Below are 26,695 nucleotides of genomic sequence, written 5' to 3'. Positions count from 1 at the left end.
GCAGGAGAGGAAAGCCTCTTGAAGTTAGAATAAAACTTCTTGGCAGGGAAATAGAGGAAACCTTGCCAGGATGTCTGCTGGCATCACAGCATGTGATACAGCATGGGTGGGTCCTGCGGCAGGAGCCTGGGCTCGGCGTGGGGGTCGTGCCACAGACTTCATCGGCCCTCAACTGAGGTGGCCTTTCTACAGAAACAGGTTCCTGCAATTGGACCCGGCATCAGAAGTCTGACAGCTACACTCATTTTTCATTAATAACACTGACATGTTATGGCCTCCAACATGGAGCCCTGCTAAGAGCCCTGCAGATTATCTGCGGGGATAAGCTACAAACTTCTAATGGGAAATTTCAGGTGCCTATCAGTTTGTGAGGTTAACCATTCATTCTGGCTAGAAATTAATGGCACGTTTGTATTGGATGCTGGTAGTCAGACCCCGGCGTGTTTTAAAGCATCACATTTCTACTTCCCAATAATTAGCAAGTGCCATCCACCAACTGTCAGGCATCACCAGGAGATAAACGACTCTTGGCGATAGATGATCCCATGAAGACTATGACACATCTCTGGCTAAAGGTTGGTAGTACAGCTTTCCAGTAGCCATGGAAACAGACCCAGAGGCAAGTTGCCCAGTCTGCCCCTTTGCAAACTTTGCTCTGTTTGCAAATGGTGGGCAGACCCTTCTCTGGTGTTAGGCCAGTAACGACTACCTATCTATTTTAACCACCATGGGTACAATGATTGAGAAGTCTGATGAGGAACATTTACCAAATGTTGTAAGTATATTATAAGGTCAAAGGAAGTACATTTTGATTTTTGAACTCACGTTTCAAAGGAAATTTTGGTTTCAATGCCCAACCTATTGAGTTCAATAAAAGAGATTTCAGCTCTACTACTGAAAAGTAAAGATTATCAAAAACAAGGCAGGGTGCTTTGTCCTGATGTGAGCTAGCTAATAAAATCTCGGGTATTTTAGGATGAGTAGTGATTCCTCATACAACATGGGTGGTATTTAACTGAATTTGGTTGATCGAGGGCCACACTGGGCTTCACCAACCTTCCCCAACTGCTATGATGCCTGGACCAAACTTAAATCCAGCAAGAGCATCCCAGGCCTTAGAATTTAGGAGACTGTAAGTCTATTAGAACATAATCAAGCAGGGAGGGGGTAAGGAATAGCATAGATGTTCTGCCCATCTGGCCATTTACCACTGTTTTTCTGGCAGGAGCTTCCTAGAATAGGTTCCAGGAGTTGGGTAGTCTTAGCCAAACCACAGGATAGAGTTGCCCTGGGACCAAGTGCCAGTGAACATGGTCCAGAACAAACAGAGCGAAGTTTGCAAAGGGGCAGACTGGGTGACCTGCCTCTGGGTCTGTTTCCATGGCTACTGGAAAGCTGAGTGATACTTTAAAGGTGAGGGGTTCTGGGAAGTAGCTTGTTGATATGGAAGTAGGTGGTGACGGTTACAGGAGGCTAAGCTGGTGGCCGGGCACGGGTTCTACTCCTGTCTATGTGACCTGGAAGCTATAGAAACTCTCGATGCCCCAGTTATAAAGGAGTGCCTTTCTCCTATGTTGATTGAGGGTTAAATGAGATTACATCCATAAAGTGCTTTTACAAGTATGTGACATTAGAGAGGCCTCAGTAGATGTTAGCTATTCTTCTGATCATCCTTGCAGTGGAAATACAAAGTCTCTGATTCTGGAATAAATAGCACTGTGTTGGAAGGCAGTGTGGGATGGCAGACTTCGAATGGAAAGGGCTGGAAGAAGTCAAGACAGCAGGGTTCTGAGAAAACCAGCCACAAAAGCTCTCCAGGTGTCTGATTTGTGATTGTGAAACGGGGACCTGGGAATTTCCCAAAGCACTGTGAAGGAACCCATTCCAGGGTGTCTACAGGGTGCTGAGGGATAGAGAAAAGACAGTCTGTACAAAGACCATTGTGTGTTAAGTGCTAAGTAGAGTTTGGACATTTTCTTTAGTGGAGGCCTTATTGGAGCAGAAGAAGGCACTGAGTGGATTTCCAAGATGGGGCTTTCGTGCATGGCCCTTCTAGGTTTATTTGTTTGCAGGTGTTTGTTCTTTGGAGAGGCACCAATAGTCTCCCCAAGAAAGATCCAACATGGATCAAAGTTGGGGAACTTCTGTTTTAGGTGACCTCTGAGGTATGTGTAAGCTCCTTTCTCCCAACCCCCATTTGCTGGTATTTATTATTCTCCTCAGTAACAATGAACTGTCTTCTAACTTTGCTCGCGTGGCCCTCAAGACATTCCCGTAACTTACGGGATTTTGGCTGAGAGGGCATGGCCATAGAAGCCACACTGTGTGAAACCACAGACAGGGCACCTTACCGATGGTCTCCATTGTGTCTCTCTCTTCGATCAAAAGCTGAGCCCTGGGTATGTCAATGTGCATCCTCAAGGTTTGTTGTTGCTTGCTCAAGGTATCCGAAGTCCGGGTATTCTTACTGGGAATACAAGACAGAGGGTGCCTTAACAAACAGAGTTACATGATGCCAATCTGTGCTTGTACATCAACTGAAAAAAGCCAGGAAGGACAAGGGGAAAAGGAGAAAGAAAAAAAAAAGATTTCTTCCTTCATTCAAATAATATTTATTAAGTTTCAGCAATTGGTTGTGAGGTTCAGAAAGTGAAAATTGTCAATAGACATTGGTTCCATATTGATGGAACCTTCAGAATTTCCCCTCTCGTGTAAAGCTAAGTAAAACAAAAAAAAAAAATGATTTTTAAACCAGCAGCATTTTTATTTGTCAGACATGAGATATTCCAGTGATGGCAACAGAGGAAGCATTTGTGCTCGCTGCTCATTGGGTAGGGGATCTACTAATGGATTTGTATTTATATATGGTGTCATTTTATTTTTGTTCTAGTAACAAATCATAAACCTTGTTAGCTTCCCTGGCACTAGTTTATCCTAACTGATATCACGTTTTAAAATTAAAAAAAAAAAAACCCAAACTACCGTAAGAATTTGTGTACCAGAAAATTACTCTTAGAGCGAGCTGTCTTCTAGAAGGAAATGTAAAAAGGTACTAAAATGGCATGGTATAATCAAATTCAGTTACAGCCTACAATAAAAAAAAATAAAAAACAAAAAACACTGCATGTTTCACAAAAATGCAAAAAAGTCAATAAAGGCTTTAGTTAGAAATCTAGGGGAGCCTGGGTGGCTTAGTCGGTGGAGCATCTGACTTTGGCTCAGGTCACGATCTCGTGGTCCGTGAGTTCGAGCCCTGTGTTGGACTCTGTGCTGACAGCTCAGAGCCTGGAGTCGGGCTCGGATTCTGTGTCTCCCTCTCTCTCTCTGCCCCTTCCCTGCTCACGCTGTCTCTCTCTGTCTCTCAAAAATAAATAAACGTTAAAAAAAGGAGAAATCTACATGATAGGAGCGATTGTTCAGTTTCTACAGAATTGTAAGAATTGAGAAGATTTTAAAATAATGCACAGTTGACCCTTGAACATCATGGGTTTGAACTGCATGGGTCCTCTTACGTGTGGATTTTTCTCAAGAAATACAGTCCAGGACTGTAATATTTTCTCTTCCTTTCTATTTTCTTAATAACATTTTCTTTTCTCTGGTTTACTTTATCATAAGAATGCAGTATATCATACGTATAACATACAAAATATGTGTTAATTGATTGTTTATGTTATCGCTCAGGCTTTTGGTCGACAGTAGGCTATTAGTACTTAAGTTTTGGGGAAATCAAAAGTTCTATGTGGATTTTTGACTGTGTGTAGGGGGGCCAGTGCCCTTAACCCCTGCATTGTCCAGGGTCAACTGCATATTAGAACACCCTCTAAGGAGCAGCAGTCACTCAGAATAATTCATCATGATAAACTACGGCATCCATAAATCTAGTTCAATAATTACCAAAATCTACTTTGAGAGAGATTTCTGGAGCCTACTTCACTTAATGCTTTACTTTTGTGTTAGTTGCTTTTAGTAGATTATAATAAAGGGGGCATCCATACTACATCTTAAATGCTTTTCTTCCCAACTAAGCATTCACCAGGAACCCCAGATCCTTTTTTGTTGATGAGGACTCATCTACCCTTGAACCCTGTGGCTGAAGGAATATTAATACTCTGAAGGTCAAGTTCACCCAACACCCCCTGAAGACATCTGTATGTTGAAGTCTGTGTTAATATTCTGAATATTTTATAATGGCTCTTCCTTCATTTGAGTATAAACAAAACAACCTACAAAAACAACAGCTTCTGAAAGGTGCACCTTCCTTATTGAGGACTTGATCTTGAACCAGATTTCTTGCTCTGCAGATGAGTAAGTGGGTTATGTAGCTAGATCATGCTAATTACGCAGAGCCCAAATTCAAACGTGTGGCCTGAATTTTTCACATGGTCTATATACTTTTTAAAATTATTTACTTAACTACGTTTTCACTTTGTGCGTGTGTGTGTGTGTGTGTGCGCGCACGTGTGTGTGTGTTTTAAAGCAAAGATTCACATACTTAGTATAAGATGAAGAACATATTGGTGACTTGGGGGCTGTAGTTATGTCATGTTTAGACAAGCTCTATTTCCACAAAAACAGATGGGAAACTACTCCTCTGTGAGTATCCGGAAGGTCTGTTTAGAAACTCCACCAGGGACTTGAGCTTGTCCTTGCACCAGAAATAGAAACGTGAGCTAGTTCCTTCTGCTCATCATGAATAGTTATGAGGCAGCCAGCGGCTGTTCCATTAACACTACGAACCGAAGCACAGACCCTACTTAACAATAAGGGGTCCACTGTCAGACTGTCACAGGAAGCTGGCTACGTGACTGCTGTGCACTACGGCAGTTGGCCCAAGGACTTAGAATATGGTTCAAGTTTATGAGCAAAGACAATCTAAGCTGGAGATAAACTTCCCCTCCGTCTTGAAGGAGCGCATGCTGTCAAGCCCTGCAGTGGGAAGGCAAGAGGATGGCCCAACAAGCCTTGAGATTCAGGAGCTAATTGTTCTTCTCTCCTTTTGCTGTTCCCTTCGCTTGGAGGAAACATCCCCTACCCGGATCCCAATAGCCACGTGGCTGGCTCCCTCCCTTGCTTCAGGGCTTGATGATACAGGTGGCAGCCAGATTTGCCCAGCTATGGGCTCTGCTGACACTTTCCGCCTCCCCATCCTTCCTTTAATTTTGTTTCCTCAACACTTACTACTGTCGAGCATACATTTAATTGACTTATTTGTGATCTGTCTCTCCCACTGGAATATGAGCTCCACAAGGGATATTTCCTTCTATTCTGTACCCTTTTAATCCCTGGGATTTAGGGCAGTATGTGGCAGGAGGAGGTGCTCAATAAATATTTGTTGACGCTTGTTGAATAAACCAGGTTGTTTTGGGGGTACAGTGGGACCGGAGTGATATGTCCCAGAGGCAGTAATATTCTTCTCATTCTACAGGTTTATTAGGTCTCACCTTAATACGACTGCCATATTTTATAGTCTATTGCTATAGGAAAGCTGATTCTCCGAAATTACAATAATTGGTCATTAAAACAGCAACAAACTTTCAAAAAAAAAGGCTACTAGAAGAAACCTCCTTTGTGACCTAAAGATTATGAATGTTCTCATTGCGGAAACAAAACTGCACATTTTGTATGATGTGGGGTCATGCTAAATTTTTGTTAGTTATTATTGAAATATAATCTTTCACCATCCATTTGCTATCTAGTTGTCGGATTAAAATGACAGACAGCTGACCCTGGTTCACAGAGGATGGTATTTCTGGCTTAGCCAATGAACTACTCATAGCTGTTACAACTCTTTAAAGTTAATATTTCCTTAAGATTTATGGGGAATAAAAAACAAATGAAGGAAGCTGCACATCACCTGCCTTCCCAAATATCATATGAAGCTTTCTTTAAGTTTAGAATAACTGTAGGGATCTCAGGGCCATACCTCATTATAATAGTTGAGTGGGTGATGATTGTTACTCTGTGAATAAAAATATGAACATTAAAAAAGCAACATTTATTTAAATTCTCAGTTGGAACCTTTCTCCACCTTTTTCCACTTACAGCTAGCTCTTAAAAATACTGGTCTTTAGGGGCGCCTGGGTGGGTCAGCTGGTTAAGCGTCCGACTTTGGCTCAGGTCATGATCTCGTGGTACGTGAGTTTGAGCCCCGCGTCGGGCTCTGTGCTGACAGCTCAGAGCCTGGAGCCTGTTTCAGATTCTGTGTCTCCCTCTCTCTCTGACCCTCCCCCGTTCATGCTCTGTCTCTCCCTGTCTCAAAAATAAATGAACGTTAAAAAAAAATTAAAAATAAAATACTGGTCTTTGGATATTAGCCATGTATTGGCTAATGCCTTAGACCGGGCTAGTCTTATCTCTTAGAAGTCTGGTATTTTTCTTTAATTTTTTTTTTTTTTTTTGCCTAATCACAAAAAAAGGAAACTTCTTTCTATCTGGCCAGGGTAGGTGAAGTCTCTCTTCTCTCTCTCTCTGTGGGGCGATTTGCTTGGGTGAAATAGATGAGTGTCCAGAAGCACGAAGCCCAGTGATGGGAGATGACACCCTGTGGGAGACACCCCAGCACCAGCTTATAGGTATCTGTCCTACAGTCACATATGCCTTTCTGGCCCTAGGACAGCTAATCCCACTAAAGTACACAGATACTTTTTTTGTGGAACATGGTCAGATAATACATTATCTTCATAAGATCACATAATGATGGAGCTGGGAGCGATTTCAAATTGTTATTTCTAGATGAGGAGAGTAGGGTAGATAACTTGCCCAAGATCACAAACCAGCCGGTGGTAACACGGGGCTACAGCATAGGCCTGTGGTTCGTGTCCTTCTGCACCAGCCGGCTCAGTCCTCAACTTCCCATGCAAGCAGCGGTGAAGATCCAAGACAGGACCTCAGTAGCTTCCTCTGTACCAATGGCTAGGACTTGCCTGGATTTTCCAGACTACATTCTCAACATGGTTGGCCCTCAGATCTCCAGGTAGATGACAACACATTTGTTGCTTGGCCCCACTAACCTGCCAAACTCAGACTGAACTGATTAAAAGCGCTGCTTTTACTTCTAAATAAATCCCATAAAACCCTGCCTATTTGAGGAGCTTGGAAATTCTCTTCCTTTTCAATCACTGTACCCTTGGGAGGAAAACCCCCTCAACTACCTTCAGTGGGAGTAACTGGTAGTTTTGACGTTCCTAATTTCATGTTGGCAACTGTCAACCTCAAATACCACTATTCATGCCTGCTTTCCTCAACAGGTGGTTTTTCAACCACCATGCTTGGCCTATGAATGAAGAAGATGCTTTTTGATGTCTTGCTTGGAGCTAATAAGAAGGGGGAAGGATGCATTCTAGGACCTCAGAAAAGCTGATACCATCTCATTCCAACCAAACAAATGTTGAGCATGTCAGAAGTCACAGGTTCCAGTGTCATGGGATTCAGACAGAGGCATGACTCTGTCTGGTTTTTTGTTTTCCAGATGTTCTGCCAGATTTGCTCTGCACAAGTACATATGTGTCTGGATGCCTTCCATGTGACCACAAGAATGTCCCAGACTTGCTTAGCAAACAAGTACACACTTTCATTAGAGCATGAAGTCATGGCATTTCATATAGGTTCGCATCACCTTTGTTGGCAAATGGCATCCATGTTTATTTATTTGCTCACACCAATATTTCCGAGTAAGCCTGAGTCCTCCATATCTTTACCTACAATTCACATGGTTTTAAAACACAGTATGGCCAGGGTGCCTGGGTAGCTCAGTCGGTTGAATGTCTGACTGTTGGTTTCAGCTCAGGTCATGATCCCAGGGTCGTGGGATCGAGCCCCGTGTCTGGCTCCTTGCTGAGGGGGAAGCCTGCTTGAGATTCTCTCTCTTTCCCTCCGCTCCTCTCCCCCACTCATGTGTTCTCTCTCTCTCTAAAATAAAAATTAAAAACCAAAACTAAAACACAGCATGGCCAGACATATCTGTGGAACATGTAATCCATGGGCCAATGGTAGTCAATCTCTGTCTTAGGTCTTCAAAGATACTAGTGATATGGGCTATTGGTTCTTTGTGAATAACAAAAAAGTACCAATTTTATATGCAAAGATGGTGAAGGAAGTAAAATCCACCTATGGTGAGGTGGGGAATAGGAGAGACCCCATACCCCATCCTGTTTTTCTCCTACAGTAAATATCCTAAAATGGCAACACCATTGGGATCCCTGACATTGTTATTATCTGATTTCCAGACTCTGGTTATCCTTTTTCACTTTTGGTTTAATCATTATAATATAAAAGACTTAAATGCAAATACTGGGGTGTCTTCTACAGGGGTGAACATTCACTTACTCATTCAACTACCACTAGTCATTCATCAACTAGTCATTCATCGTACTTCTAATATGAGATTGATGTATGAGGCTATGACCTCAAGACCAGATGTTGACTAGATATTTGCAGAAGTTGGTGATTGGTACTCTAGTGGAGTGGTGCTCAAGGAGCCATGGTAGCTGACGGCAAGAAGGATCTTTCTTGACCATCCCAGTTCCTTGGAAGTGCACATCACATTTCCTTTTTTGGTTTTCTTTCCCCTTGGCTAACTCTGTTAGGAAGAAGCCTCAGCCTCAAAGGTGGTATATTTGGGTGAAAGCAAAACCAAAGCCATTTACTTCTCATGTGCCTTTTTATTCCCAGTATAACGGGAAACATTCCACTGGTTCAGTCTGGTCAACAGGAAAACTACCTATGCCGTGTATAAAAGTACTATAATATTTGATATCTACATGTCTCCTGTTAGGCATAACATGGATATTTTGGTACACAGAAAGGACTTTATATGTCAGAAACAAAATGTGCCACCAATTTCAGACAATTATTTTAAAAACCGTTAAAGCAACTTGGAAATCATTATTTTGAACTTGATATCTGAGAATGCTAGGTTTTGTTCTTACCTCATGAGCATTTCAGCCAAACTCTTTGCATCTGGGGAAAGAAAGTTAATATTAGTACATGATAAATAACTCATTGGCATTCACTTAGGCATTTATGACAAATTTTCTACAGAATCAGATGACAATAGCCATTTAAAAATGTAATTGTATATATATCACTACTAATAACCAAAAGTTTAATGGCTTCCTTATTTCTTCTACATGACAGATTATATATATAGTATGTTATATATATAATATATATTACAAAAATATATATATTACAGAAAGTATAACACTCTGGGGCCATAAAAATTCTCAGACACCTGCTAAAGGTCTTTTTACGGTGAATTTATTTGCCACATTTTGAAAACCCAATTTTATTTTCAGTAGTCAGAAAACTAAGTTTGAAAATAATTTATGTAGCAAAAATTCTATTCTTTTTGTATCAAAATACCAAAATTTGAAAACTTATGACACCACAGATCACTTTAAAGAGGCATTATTATAGAGCTGTGAGTCCTTAGATTGATCAAATAATTGTATAAATGGCATATCACTACATCTAGAAACTCAGATGTTTATTTCAAACTCCAAAGTAAAAATTTTCTTTATTTTTTTGTCCCTGAGGACATTGCTTGCCAAGACCTGGTTCCCACTCCTGACAAAAGCAATTCTGCCTAAAGATGATGTAGAAAAAAAATATTCTACATTTTTGGTGGCATTGCTTTGAAATTCTCATTTCTCTTAAAATATAATTTGTTTTTCTTTTTACACATTTTGTCCTGGCAAAAATGAGTGTTTCCCTTCTTAGAACACAAAAACCTTCTTCGTGCTTTATTATTTTTTTTCATTGCTTTCTATAACGTCTTGATGTTAAATGTAGCGTTCAATGAACAGAACTTTCCGGAAATGGATGCAGCTATGTGACTGGCTGTATAGTGGAGAAAATACATATGTTGGAACACTTTTATCTCATCTTTTATCTTTTGGGGGCTGACATTTAAGTGCAATCACCGTCACGTTGGGAAGGAGCATGGCATTACCAAGGGGCGTGGACAGTCACAGGGGTAACCACACGTGGGCTGGCACCCCCGGAAATCAAAGCTCAGTTCTTAAAGTCAGCTATGCCAGTTCCCACTGGAAACCTCACAAGGGGACCCTGGTTTTATGCACAGATGGGTTCATTCTGGAAAAGGAAGCAGCTCCAGCTCCCTTCTACTCTTGCCCATATGGTGAAGCCAAGAAAGCAAAACAGCATTTAACTTCCTAGTTCGTGTCTTTCTCTGCAGAGACCAAGCAAATATGAGTTTCTTCTCTTCCTGAATGACTTAACACTTGCAAAGTCAATATATATATAATGTCAGAAGTGTGGGATTAATGAGCTCTATGTAACAGCCAAGCAGTGGCTAGCTCAACAGTGTAAAAGAGAAGGGGAAATTTCAAGGAGTATGCTTTGTACTTCGGCTCATGACTGGAAGGTAACTCAGTCTCAAACGTCTTCGGACTGGACCGGGTGTCCTTGTTTTGCTCATCATCATCATTTTCTTTCTGTTCCTGAAGTCAGTGCAGTTTTCTGTCCCATGACTTTTTCATACCCATGTGCAAGGAATTGCAGCATCCGGCCAAGTGGGAACAGAGCTCCCCTCAAATACCGACAAGCTCTGACTGCAAGTTCCCCTCATCTAAAATTAGCAGGCATCTTCGCTGGGGTTCAGCTGGTCCACAGCTGCAGGTGCCGTGAGGCATTTTGGCCCACGCTTCCCTGTGCTTATCATCTTAGAGCAGATCCATTTCTCTTTCTGCCTAGCTGCTATGTCCTCCTCCTGATTTCATCTGAAATTGTGAGAAAAACGACATTAACTGAAATTCACTTCTTGTGTGAGTTCACCTTTGAGAACCGCTGGTGGAGTTTTATGCCCAGTGATGGGGTCTGGACAGCACAGGTGGCAGCAGCGAATGTCCATGAATGTCTTCTGGGAGCGGGCATGGGGTGGGCTGCAGTCATAACGGAGCACTAGGCATCTGCATTGTGCCAGTCTCTGCCTGGGGACTATGATGCCCTCCTTCAGAAACCAGGAAACTGAGACCCAGAACATGTTCAGTAATTCGTGGCAGCTGAGCAGGAATCCATAACCAATGTCATAACCACACTTATTTTCCATCACTATCCTTCAGGTTCTTTATGCAGAGAGCGGGATCTGTGTCATATCCTAAGGGACGCACAGAGGAAGAGACACCTAGTGTCAGCTGACTGAGGGGGATGGTAAGCTGGGGGACATGAGGTGAGGCCGTTCAAGGCAGATTTGGGATCAAGTTTGAGAGAGATGTCGGGGCTGAGTTGGGGTTCAGGGTCTTCTTCATGTAGGTGTAGGGACAGTGCAAAGAGATGACAAAACTTTTGTTTAGTGGTGAGGAGAGAATCTGGGACAAATGAAGAACGTTTTTAAAATCATGAAATCATAGAATCTTTTTTTTTTTTTTTTTTAGAAATTTTATTTTATTTTTTATTTATTTATTTATTTTATTTATTTATTTATTTATTTTTTTATTTTATTTTTGGGACAGAGAGAGACAGAGCATGAACGGGGGAGGGTCAGAGAGAGAGGGAGACACAGAATCGGAAACAGGCTCCAGGCTCTGAGCCATCAGCCCAGAGCCCGACGCGGGGCTCGAACTCACGGACCGCGAGATCGTGACCTGGCTGAAGTCGGACGCTTAACCGACTGCGCCACCCAGGCGCCCCGAAATCATAGAATCTTAAGAGCATTAAAGACTCTCCAAGTCAGTCCCCCAGTAGATGTTTGCCTCCCTCCCACAGTATCTTGGGCAGATGTTAAAATGTGCCCGGCCACTAGGTGCTCCAGAGAGGGGTCGATGCTGTCACTGCTTGTACAGCGCCCTACCTCCTGCTCTCAGTTCTGACCCACTGTCTAGTTTGTTGATCTGTCACTCTCAACATGGCCCCAGGGGACCTTTATTTTTCCCTATCTTCTCAGTTCGAATCTCATTACTCATCTGCAGCCCACTCCCTGGCCTTGCCACCTTCAGTGTCGCCGGTCTTCTAAGCGACATCCACCCAAAGCGTGATGGATTGGGAACACACCCCCTTACGGTGTCACACCTGTGCTTTGAAACTCACCAAGGGACCTTCCTGCCAGCAGGACTCAGCGCAGAGCAAGAACCTTCGCACGCTGATGCTAAGCTGTTTCCCCTGCCCTGTTGCCCCTTGCATCTGGCCTCCAGCACTCTCTCTGAGGCTCTCCCTCTTGCATTCACCGTAGACGCCATGACTTGGTCTGCAGACCCCATGACTTGGCTCCTGTAAGGCGTCCTCTGTCGTAGCACCACATGCAGATGTGACTTGCCCTGTGCACCCTCCCAAGCCCCCCAGGTGGAGTTGGTGCTTTGGTTTTCTGGACTTCATGCACCTCTGCACCACGGCCAATGCAGCCTTTGCCGCCTTCACACGGTGGCTTCCTGTTCTCCATGTGCTGAGTCATTTTCCTCTCCGGGCTCAGCCCAGTCCCTGCTAGATGGTGCGTCCACACAAGCTTTCCCTGAGGATACGCTTAATTGTGGGAAACATCTTCCTGCTCTTGTGTTGAACTCCCTTGATGTAATTTCTGCCTGGATACAATGACGACACCTGGAGCCATTCCATTCAAAAGCCATGTGAATATCTCCGTGCAGCTGCGTGCCATCTGTCTCTTTTCCAAGCTGGTTTCTCATTTCCTCAATCCCTCCTCAGATGGCATAATTTCTACGTAATCCTCTACCTGGGACTCTCCTCTGTGAAAGACCTGTGCTTTCTTATTGTCCTTTATTAAGTGAGGCAGAGCACAGAAACTGCTTATGTTTTGATATTCTCTTTATCACACACCCGTGAGAACACAATGCTCATTATGTGTGTTGCAAATGAATGTTTACAACTTACAGAGAAGACTTTACAATTCTCCCCACTACATTTTATCTCTTTGGTTCCAGCCTTTCAAAATCTCTTAACATTTGGATTCTTCCCGTTAATACACTAGCTTTCTCTCTGGGAGAGTTGCCACATCAAAAATGGGCTCAGCCTGCCCTTGTATCAGCCAGAGCCTGGTACTCCCTTATGCCCTGTCCAAATGCAAATGGGGTTTGTCCGGGCCTCGGCTGATCCTCATAATTTCTGATTGCTCACAAACCCTCCTTTCTACAACCTGCTTTATTTCAGTCTATAATTTCTAGAATTTGTTGTTTTTGCAAAGAGGTATGGAGTAGGACTATTTTCCAACACCTCTAATTTCGATGGTTCAAAGATTATTCACAAAGATTTGGGGATTATGTCTGGAAATTTTTGTCCAGAATCCCAAGACATCATCCTTTGGGGTCTAAGGACCAGTGCCACGTGATACCCTTCCTAATATTTCCAGTGGGAAAAAAATCTTTCCTTTCAGTGTATTTTCATAGCATTTACTGGTGTCCACGGTATGTGGCTGATGACTCAGAATTTGTGTAATAGTTTGTTGTAAACATGGCTTCCTCCTTGTCAGCAAGAGATCAGAACTATTATTTTATGCAATATCCCCTCTTTTGCCCCCATAATACTAGAATATAGTAGATTTTGAAAGAAAAAATCAATTTAAATAATCAGGGGCTCTGATTACTTTCTCAAGCACCTTCTATCCTCCCTTCCTCCCTCCCTTCCTTCCTTCCTTCCTTCCTTCCTTCCCTCCCCTTTTTTCTCTCCCAGTCTTTCTTTCCCTCCCTGCCTCTCCCCTCCTATCCCCTTTCCTGTTCCCTCTCCCTCTTTCCGTCCTTTCCTTCCTTTTTTATAATTCTTGTTCCACGTTTTATGGTTTGAATAGCACTCCTCCTGGTGTACATCAAAGCGAAGCAGACGCTGAGTCGTTCTTTCTACCTGCCATCTGTTAAACATGAGAACATCATCTCAAGCCTTGTTCTCTTGCTAAACAGCTTCTTGTGTTGCCTGTCACATTTCCCCCCCACAAATTTCAGCTCAATCTGAGATTTAGACTTTGTGACACCTTGCCTAAAGCCCTTTGCTACTCCTACATATCTATCCTTGGCTCTGTGTTTCCCTCTTACTCTTTTGGGTTGGGGCACGGAGAAATATGAAATATCATCAGGATGGTCTAATGATACTGAAACACAGAAGAAAGGGGCTCTAAAAAATACGATTTGGTAACACTCTGAACGTGCAAAGAAGGCTAGCAAATGGTAGCTGGAAGGAGAATTTGGTGATCAGAAGGTAACTGGTCATCTGCCTTCAGGAGAGCATTTGGAAGGTGGGGGTGGAAGTGAGACCGTGAGGATTCAGGAGCTAGTGAGAGGTGATGCGTCTGAGTATAGAATCCCCTTTCAATAATCCAGTGAGGAAAAGCAGTAGAGAGAAGGGCATCAGGTAGAAGATGTGCAAACAAGAAAGAACATATATTTTTAAATATATGGGAAGCCGGAAAGATAGTGAACATAGAGATAGAAAATGGACAAGTGAAATATTTTCAATGGGAAAAAATAAAATTATAAAGTAGCTGTTGATTCTGTGTTAATGTATCTTTCTGACCTCAGGCTTCACTGATAACTCTTTCAAAGCCAATAATATTGATGCCAAGAAATTTCACGGCAAGAGAGCCGGGGTTAAGCAGCGGCGATCTGGGCGCTCTCACTAGCTCGGTCCTGATACGTGATTTTGGACAAGTTCCTTTGTCATGTCGGCAAAACAGGGCATAATGACGTCAAGCTTATACTTAAGCTGTTTGCACCGCTGTGGAGAGACTAATACAAGGCAGTTACAGAGGAGGAGGAAGGCAAAAAGTGGAAAATATGAGTCCTCTGTTGATGCATGCACGATTCAGTTGGCTCTTGGGAAGAAGCGCCCCCGCTAGGTTACGAATATCACGGCGTGGTCTCGCCCAGTTCCCCTGTTCTTTTTGCAGACCACCGTTCCCACCGTGGGTCCGTGTGCTGCATGGAGGTTCTCATCCACTGGACAACACCATGAACGGTGAGTCAGGAGGGTTCACGGCGAGCATCAAGTGTGGCAGCTGTGCCCAGGGAGAGTCTGAGCTGCCTCCTGGTTTGTGTGCCCAGATGTTTTCTTATAGAGGAGAAATCCCACCCATAGCTACATGACCACACTTCTCATTTGTGAAGTTCTAGTTCGGCAAAATGGGACAAGCTCAGGTTCATGCTTCCGTGGGACAGTCCCTTGCACACACCCACAAAAGCAAAAAACCAGCTTGGGAGCATCAGATTTTACCCAGCTTTACTATCTATCAAAAGTTCTTACTTGCAGGCTCCCTCACAACAATCTCCGCCCTTCTGTGGCATTGAAATGGGTCTCATAAAGTAGCTATTTTTGTAAGGGCTATGAGCCTGCATTTATGTTTTTACCAGATGACAAACAGGACTTCCAACCCTTGGCATGCTATGAAAGCTGACACAAAAGTCATGGCTAACTAAATATCCAAAAAAACAAAGCCATATATACTTGCAATCTGAGAAAACTGCAAGTACAAACATGGACCAAGTAGACCACCCAGGCGGGGCACAGCTCCGGGGCTGAGGCTACTGTCTCTCTCCTGACCGCCCCCTCTCTGTCCCTCACTCCACGGGCTGCCCTTGGCTTGGCCCTGTCGCTATACCAACGTTCCTTTGCTCCCCACTCTCTGATACAGAGGCCTCTTTTTACTCAATTCTCCTGTGGCAAATTTGGTGTTTTGAAAGAATAGTTTTATTAAGAAATTAAGGTGAAAAAAAGAAAAAAAAGAAAGGAAGGAAGGAAGCTAGGAAGGAAGGAAGGAAGGAAGGAAGGGGAGGCAGGGAGGGAGGAAGGGAGGAAGGGAGGAAGGGAGGAAGGGAGGAAGGAAAGTAGGTAGGAAGCAAGCAAAGCATAGGAATAAAGTTTCAGAGCACATGCTTCTGATCCTAAATAAACTGCAATTTGGGCATTTATTAGCTTGGTGATGACGTCTCTTTACTGCTCTTCCTTTAGATTATTAAAATTCAAGCTGACTTTTGTTCTTACAAAGGAGGAGAGTTCGAGCTCATTTGCAGAACAGATGAATGGAATGTCAGACCTCAGAAAATGATGACAATTCCTCATGCCCACCCCACCCCCCACCTTAAACTGTGCCCGTGTAGAACCATGAGGCCAGATTCTCTCTGGGAATGGCCTTCTGGAACTGATCTGTTTTTATAATATTAACCCATTTTATTTTTATTTTTATTTATTTTTTTATTTATTTATTTTTTTTTATTAACCCATTTTAAAGCATGCTTAAAATAACTATGCTTCTGTTCAAAGGAAGAAAGGCATTTTGCCACAGAAGCATGGTCAAATTTGATATCCATTGTTTTTTTTTTTTTTTTTAATCTACAGCTTATTTGAAGTCCCAGAAGTAGCTCTTAGACTTGGCCTGTGAGTTGACCCTCACTGGCCGGTGTCAACATAATTTTGCACCTTTTTGGGTAGACTCACACTAAAGGAGGTTTTTAGTGATATGGAGTCGATTACTTGATGTGGGAATCGCATTTTTACAAGGTTAGGGCTTCTGGGATCATGGGCCCAGCCAGGAATTTGTTCTGTAATCTTGCACATGGAAAGACTTAGAAGTGGAGAAAAAATTAGGGTATGATTACATGCAAAAATGTGGCTTCTGGACTCCTGGATAAGGTTACAGGTTTTTAAAAAATGTAGCACTTGTAGACAATTTAGACTTAGGAGGTCGCTATGCTCTAAAATTGGGAAAGTTCTCAGGTAAGAAAAAATATAGGTTGGCTCAATTGCTTGTATCCCATCTCCCTCCTTCCCGTCCTTCTTTCCTCCCTCCCTCCCTCCCTCCCTTCCCTCCCTCCATCTCCTTTCCTTCCCTTCCCTTCCCTGCCCTTTCCTTTCCTTCCTTCACTTTTACATAAAGAACATTATGTTATATTCACCTAACTAGGTTGCTTGTCTACATGGTAAAGCATTCTTTGCTTATAAACTTTTAGTAGTTTCTAAAAATCAAACAAGGTCAACAATATGGAGGTGACCCTAAATAGTAAACCCCTAGAGTGTTCATTAGATCACAATATTTTTCTGTAATCTATATTTTATTTCCGGTTTTGATCTCGATTGGTGGTTGCTCAAGCAACATCGAGGTATTATTAGAAGTGCCCTTATTTGGGGGCAGTAAAAATATTTTATGAAGCAAGTCTTCTGTTGAATCTGTGAATATATCTGAACTCACTCTAATCCAGGCACAGGACCTGTGCCTTATGTGGGTCAGGTTGTAAGTGGGCGATTCTACTAATGAGCTCTGTTTAATAGGTAGGCATCTACTACTTTAAGCTCTGGCTATAGTTTTCCTCTATGACTGAACTGGAAACATTTCATGTCATTAATTAATATTTCAGGAGCCCTGCCGGGCTGAAAGACAGATATTTTGGGGACAAGACCTGGCCTTTCACTAACAACTGCCCACCCCCTCCCCTATAACCCATGACACTTACTCTGTCCTTTTATGCTACACTTTTCACAGTTATAGGCAGATGTCTGTCTCTTGTAAGCCTTTACTCGCTGCCACTAGGGTGTCAGCTTCTACGGTTCTGGGATGGGGTTCTAGTCATCTTTTTTCCATCTGGGACCTGGGCAAACCCTTGTGATCAAACGGAAGTAGTTAAAAAGAACATTTTACGTTGGTTTGAAAAGCAGTTACACCCAGCACGTGGTAGATAATGGTTCAAGAATGGTTTGTTGAATTCGATTTCCTTCTGTGCGTCCACATTAAAACTTGCCGTGACGGAGCAGGTAGAATTGGGTGCCCAAGCCCTCTGCGTTCTTGCTGCCCTCTTGTCTGACTCTGGATCAGGAAGGCTTTACGAAGCGTGTACAAAATGCAAGATTGCAGTGACTTTTGTATCACGGCAGTCTACTTCTCTGAAACTCCTGTCTTCTCGGCATCTTGCATAAACACAGCCTCTTTGCCACGGCACTTATCTTCTTCCTGCTGAAACCTTTGTGTTGGCTCTGTTTTTTTCTCAGGCATAAAGAAAACAAAACCGTTCCCGGGTAGTGAAAGGCTCTCTCATGTGATGCATTGCTTTCTCTACCAAGATCCGCCACAAAATACTGGTGTCTAGAGGTAGAGACGCCAACAATAAAAATGCCAGTCCCTGGATATTTTCTGGCAGGAGCCCTTGCAAAGCAATTACTAAATTACAAGGCACTGTTAAGAAGGAAAATAAAGGAAGCATGGGCCTGCCATCAGTCCGGCCCCATGCTTTGGGAAGAGTCAGCAGCGTCCTTAACATCTTTGGAGACTGGGGTGCTTAAATTACAAGCAGCATAGGGTAAATTGAACTGGGCAAGAAGGAGAACGCAATGGGGCCAGGGGAGAGCAGAACGATAAATTTGGCAGAGGGTCGTAGAATGCTGGGAAGGAGTGCCTTCATGTTTAATGCATTTGCTGCGGAACCCTCGTGGTCAAATAGAAATGACTAATCCAAAAATTTTACTGTGGGTCTTATGAGATGTGCCATGACCAATTCATAGCCTTCGAAATGCAGCTAGTTGGATTTGGCTGTCGAAACGCGACAAGGACAGACCTTTGCCGGTCTGTCAGTTACTGACTCCTCGATAACATTGTCCCCAAAGTCCAGAATGTGGGATTCTGTTTTCTGTGACAGGGTTATGGAAACATCCTTTCGGTATCTTAGTGAGGAGCACTTGTGAAAAGAATCCAACACAGCTCCCTTTATCCTGGATTTCTCCAAATGTTAAGCAATACGTTGCTCTTAGCGAGCTCTTAGATGGCCTCCCGGTCTCTCCCCAGTTGGGATTAATTGCTCCCTCTTTTGTGCTTACGTAGGATTTGTTTGAAGCCCGATTTTAGCATTCGTGACATTTTTGTTCTTTTCCTGGTAGATGCTCATATGTCTGCCTCCTACGCTAAACCCAAAGTTCAGAAGGCTCTTTCTCTTCATCTTGATACATCAAGGCATCAAGCACAGTGCTTGGGATGTGGGGTTTACTAAGGTAAGCCTGCAAAATTAAGTCAGTGGTTAACGCCGTTTAGAAAAGATATTTCCATGAGATCGACGGTTCCTCTGAAATTTTATGGGGCTACAGGAGATTTAAGTGGAAGGGTTATTAATGCGTACCCATGGAGTGCAACGTATTTCAGATATTTTAATTTGTCGGCAAGGTGGAAGCAACTTGAGGGGAAAACGTGTTAGGGTCACATAAAGAGGGATGCTTTGCATAAGCACAGACTGGAGAAAATATTACCACATTCTGCTGCTCTAACTGGATTATGGTCAACTGGAGCGCTTACGGAAGAGGTCAACGTTTTCCGTGCGCATCAGCGCTGTCTGGGGATGTCACAGATACGTACTGGGGACGGTGCTACTTGTTCCGCAGACGTGTCTTTGAGGAGCATGCAGGAGGCTGCGTGACATCACTCCACCCTGGACTGACATTAAAACGAGAACATAGTGTCCCCGCATTTTATATAAAAAAAAGTGGCCTGCTTACATACCCTGACAGGTGAAAAGCCAAGGACTCAGATGCTCTTCCTGTAGGGGGTCGCATGTTTGAAAGGGCTCGCTGTCCTCACACCGCAGGGCAAGGGCAAGGACGGGCCCTCGGCCAGAAGCTGGAAATAGCTTCATCACCAGGACCTCCCGGAGCGGGACAGAGTAATAATGGGACCAGCCTGCTAACAATGGCTCTCGTCTGGCCTAGGCTCTTGTTTTCCATGGCTTTTTTGTTTTGTTTTGTTTTGTTTTTTTGTTTTTTTAGTTAGAGTGAAACTCTTACACTGGGCTTCAGCTCAAATTTCTAATTTGGGAGTGTGTGTCTTCTGCCTCACAATGCTTTACCACAAGCCCTCAATTTCCGCTTCCCAGCAATAAAACAGTTCTCACTGCCACAGCACATGCGATAGGGCTTTTTGAAAAGGAAGCCATAATTGACGGCATCGTTGGAATGGGCTGAGAATGAAAGCAAGCAGAGTTGCAAAACCCATGAGAAAATGTATATATATATATATATTTTTTTGGCCTCCTGATGTCTAGGATTTAGGAGACCGGGGTGTGGCTGACCCTTGCTCAGTTTCTGATCGTGCGAGTGGTGACACGTGTGCAGCTTTCCTCCAAGGCTCTGCGGTCCTGCTGAAGGCACGTCACAGAGTCAGGCAGCTGGGGGACCTTCGCCGGGTTGCTGCCAGGCTGGCTGTCCAGCGACGGTGCGTGCGGGTGACCGCGGGGCCTCCACTCACCTCTCAGCCTCTTCAGCCTCTGCTCCCGCCGCCTCCTCCGCACCACCAGCAGGAGCACAAACAGAAGCAAGATCCCCACCAGGATACAGGAGATGGTCACCAGCATCTTGAGCCCCTCATTGGTCGTCAGCCCTTCTTCGCTTTGGACAACCGACTTAGTGAGTGGAGGGATTGTACCTGAAAGCAGGGCCATGGTGTTAGATGGCTATTAATGAAGACAGCATGGAGGAGGTTTTAGGGATGACGGTTACAAGAGGCGCGCAGTGTGATCCAGGGGTGTCCAGGGTGATGAGAGATGAGAGGAACTCTTTATCTAGGTCCTTGCTGATTTGTTTACTTTCTCACGCCCCTCCTCTGCCCAACTTTCAACTTATGCGGCAGCACATCAGCTAGGGATCTGCACAAAGGGTGAAGCGCGTTTCTTTGAAAGGGACTTCATTTTGCAACGTACTGCTGGGCTCACGCCCTTGAAGACCACACTGTCCAGGCGAGGGGCTTTAAAAAGCCACGTGCATCTACCTGGAATTGTCACCCTCAGGGCAACTGACGGAGGCTGTTTGAAAAGCTGCACATCAAAGAAGGAACAATAGGTCTGGCAAGTGGACAGGAGTCTGAAGGGAGACTGTACCAGCCACACTGGCTTAAAGAAGCTTAACATCCCTTTCTGTGGGGCTCTTCCCTTGTTTTTTATCACAGGCTTAAGACCAACTCTACTTTAGAAGCTCTCCTTTTAGGGTACAAGAGCTGTGGAAAAAGAGGAAGCATCCAGGTCCCCAAAGCAAGCTCCTTAATGATCAGGCATTATGATACAGTGTCATGAAATTTAAGTTACTTAGAATTATAAGGAAACGACTAAGTAGACTGAACTCTGAGTTATTTCAAGCTGCTTTCTACGTAGAGCCTGAACACAATGGGTGCAGAGATTCAAACATACATCCTCACTTCATGGGGCATGCATTCTGGCATCTTCCATTATGTAAGACTCTCCAGCCCACTGTATTTTCCAGGTAAACCAAGGGCCAGGAAGTCAGGGGCTTAGGAAAAAATAATGCAAAGATAATGCAATTCGTCCCTGCACACCAATGGTCTTCAGCCTGCATTTCGTAAGTAGAGCAGGGATAACAGAATCCCAGTCCCCTATGCTATCTGCCGAGGCCAAGAAAAGGGTTCTTCCAACTGTGCAGTGTTTTTAGCTGGAATCCCGAGTCTGGGATGCTCAGAACCCATGTAAGAGGATGCAGTGAAGACGGTCTGCAAAAGCAAGACGGCAGAAGGACCCGTGCTACCGTTTGACTAAGGAAATGGCAGAAGAAAGAGTCAAAGAAAGAAAGGGAAGCATCTGAGGTCTGACTGGCACGGGCGTGAGGCTAATTGCCCACATCCATTTCTCCAAAAATCAAAGGAAAACCTTCAGCCAGATATGACAAAAGAGATGTTGAAGCTATAGATCCATGGGGTCAGTTCAAAGAAATCCATAATCCTTTCCAAGGAAAATATAAGTATGTATTTTTGTTTCCTACTGCGATAAAATTATTTCAGATTTCAGAAAATCAAATGTAGCTCACAGGACTTTTGCGTGATTGTAATCTAAGACCTTGGATAAAATGAGAGCATTGCTTTTTTTTAAATTTTTTTTTAGCAGACAAGCATTTAAAATCTGCACGTTGCTTTGTAAGTTTGAATCATAGTTTCCAATTCTGCATGTTGAGTGGTTTCTAATTCAAAGATTAGCGTGACCATATCGCCAATGTGCACGCCGAGGCCCAGTGCTCTGGCATGTCCACAGATTACAGAGAAGCGATGTGCAGGCATGTGATTATCTTAAGTCAATTACTGTAAGCCGATAATAAGAAGTACGCTTACTTAAGCGTAAATACTTACTTATTTTACTTACACGCTAAAATAACAAGTACGCTTACTGCCCCAAAATGTACCTGCTAGCAGAGGGCTTTGGGGGAACTCCTAAATACAAAGCAAGGTGTTTGGTATGCGAAAGTCCTTTATTTTGTAAGATCAAAGACTTAAACCATGTTGGAAGAGAAAGCCGATAGGAAGGGCTGCTCTCTGCCTGTGGGTGATGCTTGGAGACGGGACACCCTTGAACGACATCCCTTGCCTATGACTGAGGGCTGGTGTAACCAATGTCAGGAAGGCTTCCACCGCAGGGCCTTCTTACGTGCATGGTCTGGACTCCGGCTGAGGGGGACTTTGTGGAGAGACGGCCCCGGAAAGGAGACTTGGGGATGGGTTTACAGTGTTCCAGAGCAGGAAGAACTCGTTCTGGGCCATCTAGCACAGGCCACAGAAAACGGGCAAATGAGGATCCTAGCCCACGTCACCTTGTCGGCTTCCTTTGGTTGTTTCTGAGGGTCTGTGGGTTCACGGACACTCTGCTTAGGGCAGGATAGCCTCCACCCCAAAGAGGTTCTTGCTAGAGCTTTAATTAAGCAAGATCCCAAGTACACATGAGCAGAGGAGGGGACACCCTTTAGCCTGCCTAGTGATGAATAAAGCATTGGGGTATTTGCTCCAGTATAGACTTTCTGGGCTAAGCCATCCAGCTCTGTGGTCTGACCTAATCAGTGGTGTTGGCCAGAAGGCTCAGAGGGGTGAGGGGGATGCTAAGCCAGGAGCTCCAAGCATCCTGATGAACTGTGGTGGGTCTTGTGATTGAGCTCCTAACTTACTCACTGCTTTTCCCTGAGTGAAAGTCACCACAAAGCTGCAGAAATCAGCACCCATATGCTGCTATTTAAGACTTTCTACAGTTCCCTAACCACAGAGCAATCAATGACACACTACCTTTCAGCTTCACGGGGCTGGGCATTTGTTCAGATGTCAGTAAATGGCCTTTGATACTAGTTGTAGGAAAAAGAAAAGGATAAAAACTCGTATCAGTTATTTTTGATTGACTAAACATCACAAGACACCTCGCCTCGTTTTCAGAAAGGCCATGCGAACTGCATGTGTGTGTGTGTGCGCAGGGGGGTGGGACACACACTAATATCTTACGACACTATTCTATTTTCATCAGTGCCTCCATTTCCATTCAGGGCCTGACATAAGCTCCTTTACCATGAAAACGGTTTCTGCGCATGCAATTTAAGGGCTAAATGAGAGCAAAGACGAAGTTATGTGGGTTGGGATGGGGTGGGGGAGGGGTGAGGAGACAACAAAGGCAGCATTAGCTCACGGTCATTGACAAAGGCAGAGAACCACGTGTTCGGTAAGTGAACGTTAAGAATCCTTCAGCCCGAAGACAAATCACTCCTGCACCAAGATGCCCTAAGGAGATTCCCGTTGGCCCTCAGCCCCTTGTTTCTGGAACAGAGCCATGGTCACGTGAACGCAGTCAACTAGGGAGCCTCACAGGGAGCCAACGGAATGGCCCTGATGCATAAAGGGTTCTGTGGGCGCTGGTCGCCCTGTGCCAAGGATGAATGCCGAATGGGAGAGGGACAGTAAGCACATGCACACGTCTTGCGACACAAACAGGAGGGCTGTGAAGCCAGCCGGCTTACCGCCATCATAGTTCAGCGTGGCGAAGTTGGCCTGCTTCTCCGCACAGCCGGCACTGTTGCAAACCCTCATCTGCAGCTCGTACCAGGTGGCTTCTTGAAGGTCGTACAAAATGTATGACTTGGAGAGAGAGGTCCGCTGAGCCGTGGTCCAGACCGTGGTCCCAAAGGGTCTGTACTCAAGTGTGAAGGAGGTGATGGGACAGCCGCCATCATTCCAGCCAATGAGGTTCAGCCTCACGCGCGTGGTGTTAATGCTGGCGAAGAGCTCTTGCTCCTTGGAGAACTGGGGCTCTGAGGGGGGAAGGCACAGTGGGTGGGTCAGCTCATGGGATACACCCATGAAGGCTGTCAGAGCAGTCACACAGCTTCTTTTGGCTGCCTTCCCCACCTGGGGGAGGAGTTCGGCCCAAGTCTGGATCATAGGCCACTTGCAATGTGTCCGCTATTTATAGGGACCTATGGACCAATGGGCAGTCTCCAACCATAATAACCTGGGTGGGAGAGGGAAAATTGAGTGGGTAGGGGTTATTTTTGTGTATCTTAGAGCTCTTGAAGAACAGTGCTATTTTCATGAATGCGTTTCCTTGAGTGGTTCTCTTTCTTTTCTTAATGTTTATTTATCTGAGAGAGAGAGCGTGTGCAAGAGAGTGCAGGGGAGGGGCAGAGAGAGAGAGAGAGAGAGAGGGAAAGAGAGAGAGTCCTAAGCAGGTTCCACACTCAGCACGGAGCCTGATATGGGGCTCAATCTCACAACTGTGAGATCATGACCTGAGCCACAATCAAGAGTCAGGTGCTTAACCGACTGAGCCACCCAGGAGCCCCTCCTTGAGTGGTTCTGAAGGAATCAGTGTTGTGTATCGAGCTGACCTGTTTCTACTCTCATGCGGACAGATCTGACTCAAGAGAAGTCTAGTTGAATTTGGGAAGTGCAAGCAGGTATCCCTTGCTATCCAAGCACTTCCTGCTGGAGCCCAGAGACTAATGGATATATTTCTGCATAAATCAACACCTCACCCTTTGAACCCTGGCCGCATCTTATCCGCAACTCTGGTGCCAGATCCAAACAGCACCTTTGTCTTCCCATCTCTAGCTCTTTTGCCATCCCGTGCACCAGATGGGAGTCAGATGTGAGGGGGAGCCACAAAGACTCTCTCTTCACTGCCTCACCTACACCCACGTGCCACTGTACCCCTCCTCTTACTGGTGTCCCCAGATTGCAATTACACCACTGAGTGTCGTTTTCCTCTCGGGGTTCATCTCCTCCAACGTCCATGTTTCAGATTAAAAACCAATTCACATTAAAGGTCAACAGTCTATCCCACTCACTTCCCACCTGAAAAGGGGGAGGCCTCTGAGGCAATGTGAAAAGTTCTGGATGCAGGGGTCATGGGGTGACTGAGGAAGAAGATCACACCAGAAGAAGGTGACAGGGCAAATGTCTAAATTCATGGCCACCCAGCCGGGGCACTTTATGTTGGCACCACAGCCCTTGATCTTCAACTGCTACTCCTTTTCTCCACTGCAAATGAGATAATGAAAAAAGAGAACCAGGATATTCTCTAAAGACTGGCCACCTCTCTCATTTCACTGTAACTCTTCCAGACCTGTTTCGGGAACCACAAGGTTCAAACTCACAACCGAGCGTGCAAATACATGATGCATCTTTTGGGATTCCGATCCCCCATTCGATCTCGAAAACAGGAAATGTAGAAACCAGAAGGCATACATACCTTTCCCCAGCGTTTTCGCTTCTATGATTTCACTTATGCGTCCTGGTCCCACTCCATTCTGCGCAGTAAGAGTGAACTTGTACCAAGTACCACACTTCAGGTTTTCCAGGCGGTAAGAGCGCTCACTTGGGCTGATTGGAAAACTTCCCCACTGCTCGCTGTTGTCCTCAGAGTACTGCAATATGTATCCTACAGAAAGCACGAGATATTTAAAAGAGCATTATTTCCGTTCTCCTAGAAGCTGGTGGACGTTTGCATTTTGTATGGGGTGAAAGTTCTCAGAATTCACACATCTTTGGAAGAGAACATCTGAAGTCTCCCTGATGCAGGAAATTGAACCTAGGCTAGGAGGAGTGCCATGATGATGTTTTCATTAGTAGTTAGGCCATACCCGACATTACTATAGTGTATCGCTAAGTGGGATGGTGAAAATAAAACCACTTTCTCCCCATTTCCTTTTAAACGGTGTAGTGGGGGCTCCTGGGTGGCTCAGTCAGTTAAGCATCCAACTTCAGCTCAGGTCATGATCTTATGGTTCGTGGGTTTGAGCCCCAGCTTGGAGCCTGGAGCCTGCTTGGGATTCTGTGTCTCCCTCTCTCTGGCCCTTCCCCCCTCGCAATCTGTCTTTCTCTTTCTCTCTTTCTCAGAAATAAAATATATCATTAAAAAAAATTTAAGAAGAAAAAAGGTGGCGCGGGCAGCAGGGAGTAGGCACGAAATCTCTAGACATCTGGCTTCAGAGCACACGTGCCTGAATCCTGGGCTATCATCATGATCCGAAGCTGAATTATTTTCAAGAGAACCAAAGCTCTGGAAAAGCTGGACCGATGTGATCAAGGGGGTAGGAATCTCATCCACGAACCCCTACCCAGTCCACAACCACAAAGGGAACCAGCTCTAAATCCTGTAGCCATCCCAACACTTCAACGGCAACCTGCCTCTCCTTGTCTGAAAAATCCTTCCAACAGTTCATCTCCACACATGACCACTATTACCTGCACTCCTACTACCACGAACATCAACCGTCCATTTCTTGAGTGCTCACCACGTGCCATTCGTTGTCCTCACCCCGTTCCTTTCATTACCTCACCTGGACCTCTGAGACAGTGATTGTCTCCACAGTGAGATGAAGACCCTGAAGTCCAGAGAGGTTAGGGGACTATCCTAGAGCCCCATCAGTAAGATTCAAAACCCACCTCAGACTCCGAAGCCAGCACTCCTGGCCCTTGTGATCACTGAGGCATTCCTCCTTGGTATGGCCTTCACCCCTGTTG

At 44.6% G+C, this 26,695-nt stretch overlaps 1 protein-coding gene across 1 annotated transcript in view; it reads right to left on the bottom strand.

The window, feature by feature from the left end:
- Positions 1-26,695, bottom strand: part of LOC125921303 (Down syndrome cell adhesion molecule-like) — an 89,079-nt gene that overhangs the window by 23,981 nt on the left and 38,403 nt on the right. The window contains exons 7-11 of the mRNA XM_049628771.1: positions 25,422-25,610; positions 23,692-23,982; positions 20,171-20,347; positions 8,928-8,958; positions 2,352-2,467 (exon numbers count right to left, since the gene is read on the bottom strand). Of these exons, the coding sequence (XP_049484728.1) occupies positions 2,352-2,467; positions 8,928-8,958; positions 20,171-20,347; positions 23,692-23,982; positions 25,422-25,610 (804 nt within the window). The remainder of the gene's footprint in view (positions 1-2,351; positions 2,468-8,927; positions 8,959-20,170; positions 20,348-23,691; positions 23,983-25,421; positions 25,611-26,695) is intronic.

This window comes from Panthera uncia, chromosome C2, assembly GCF_023721935.1.
Source record: "Panthera uncia isolate 11264 chromosome C2, Puncia_PCG_1.0, whole genome shotgun sequence".
In the NCBI taxonomy this organism is placed as follows: domain Eukaryota; kingdom Metazoa; phylum Chordata; class Mammalia; order Carnivora; family Felidae; genus Panthera; species Panthera uncia.
Note: the sequence above shows the minus strand (reverse complement) of the source record. Positions and strands in the feature narration are given on the sequence as shown.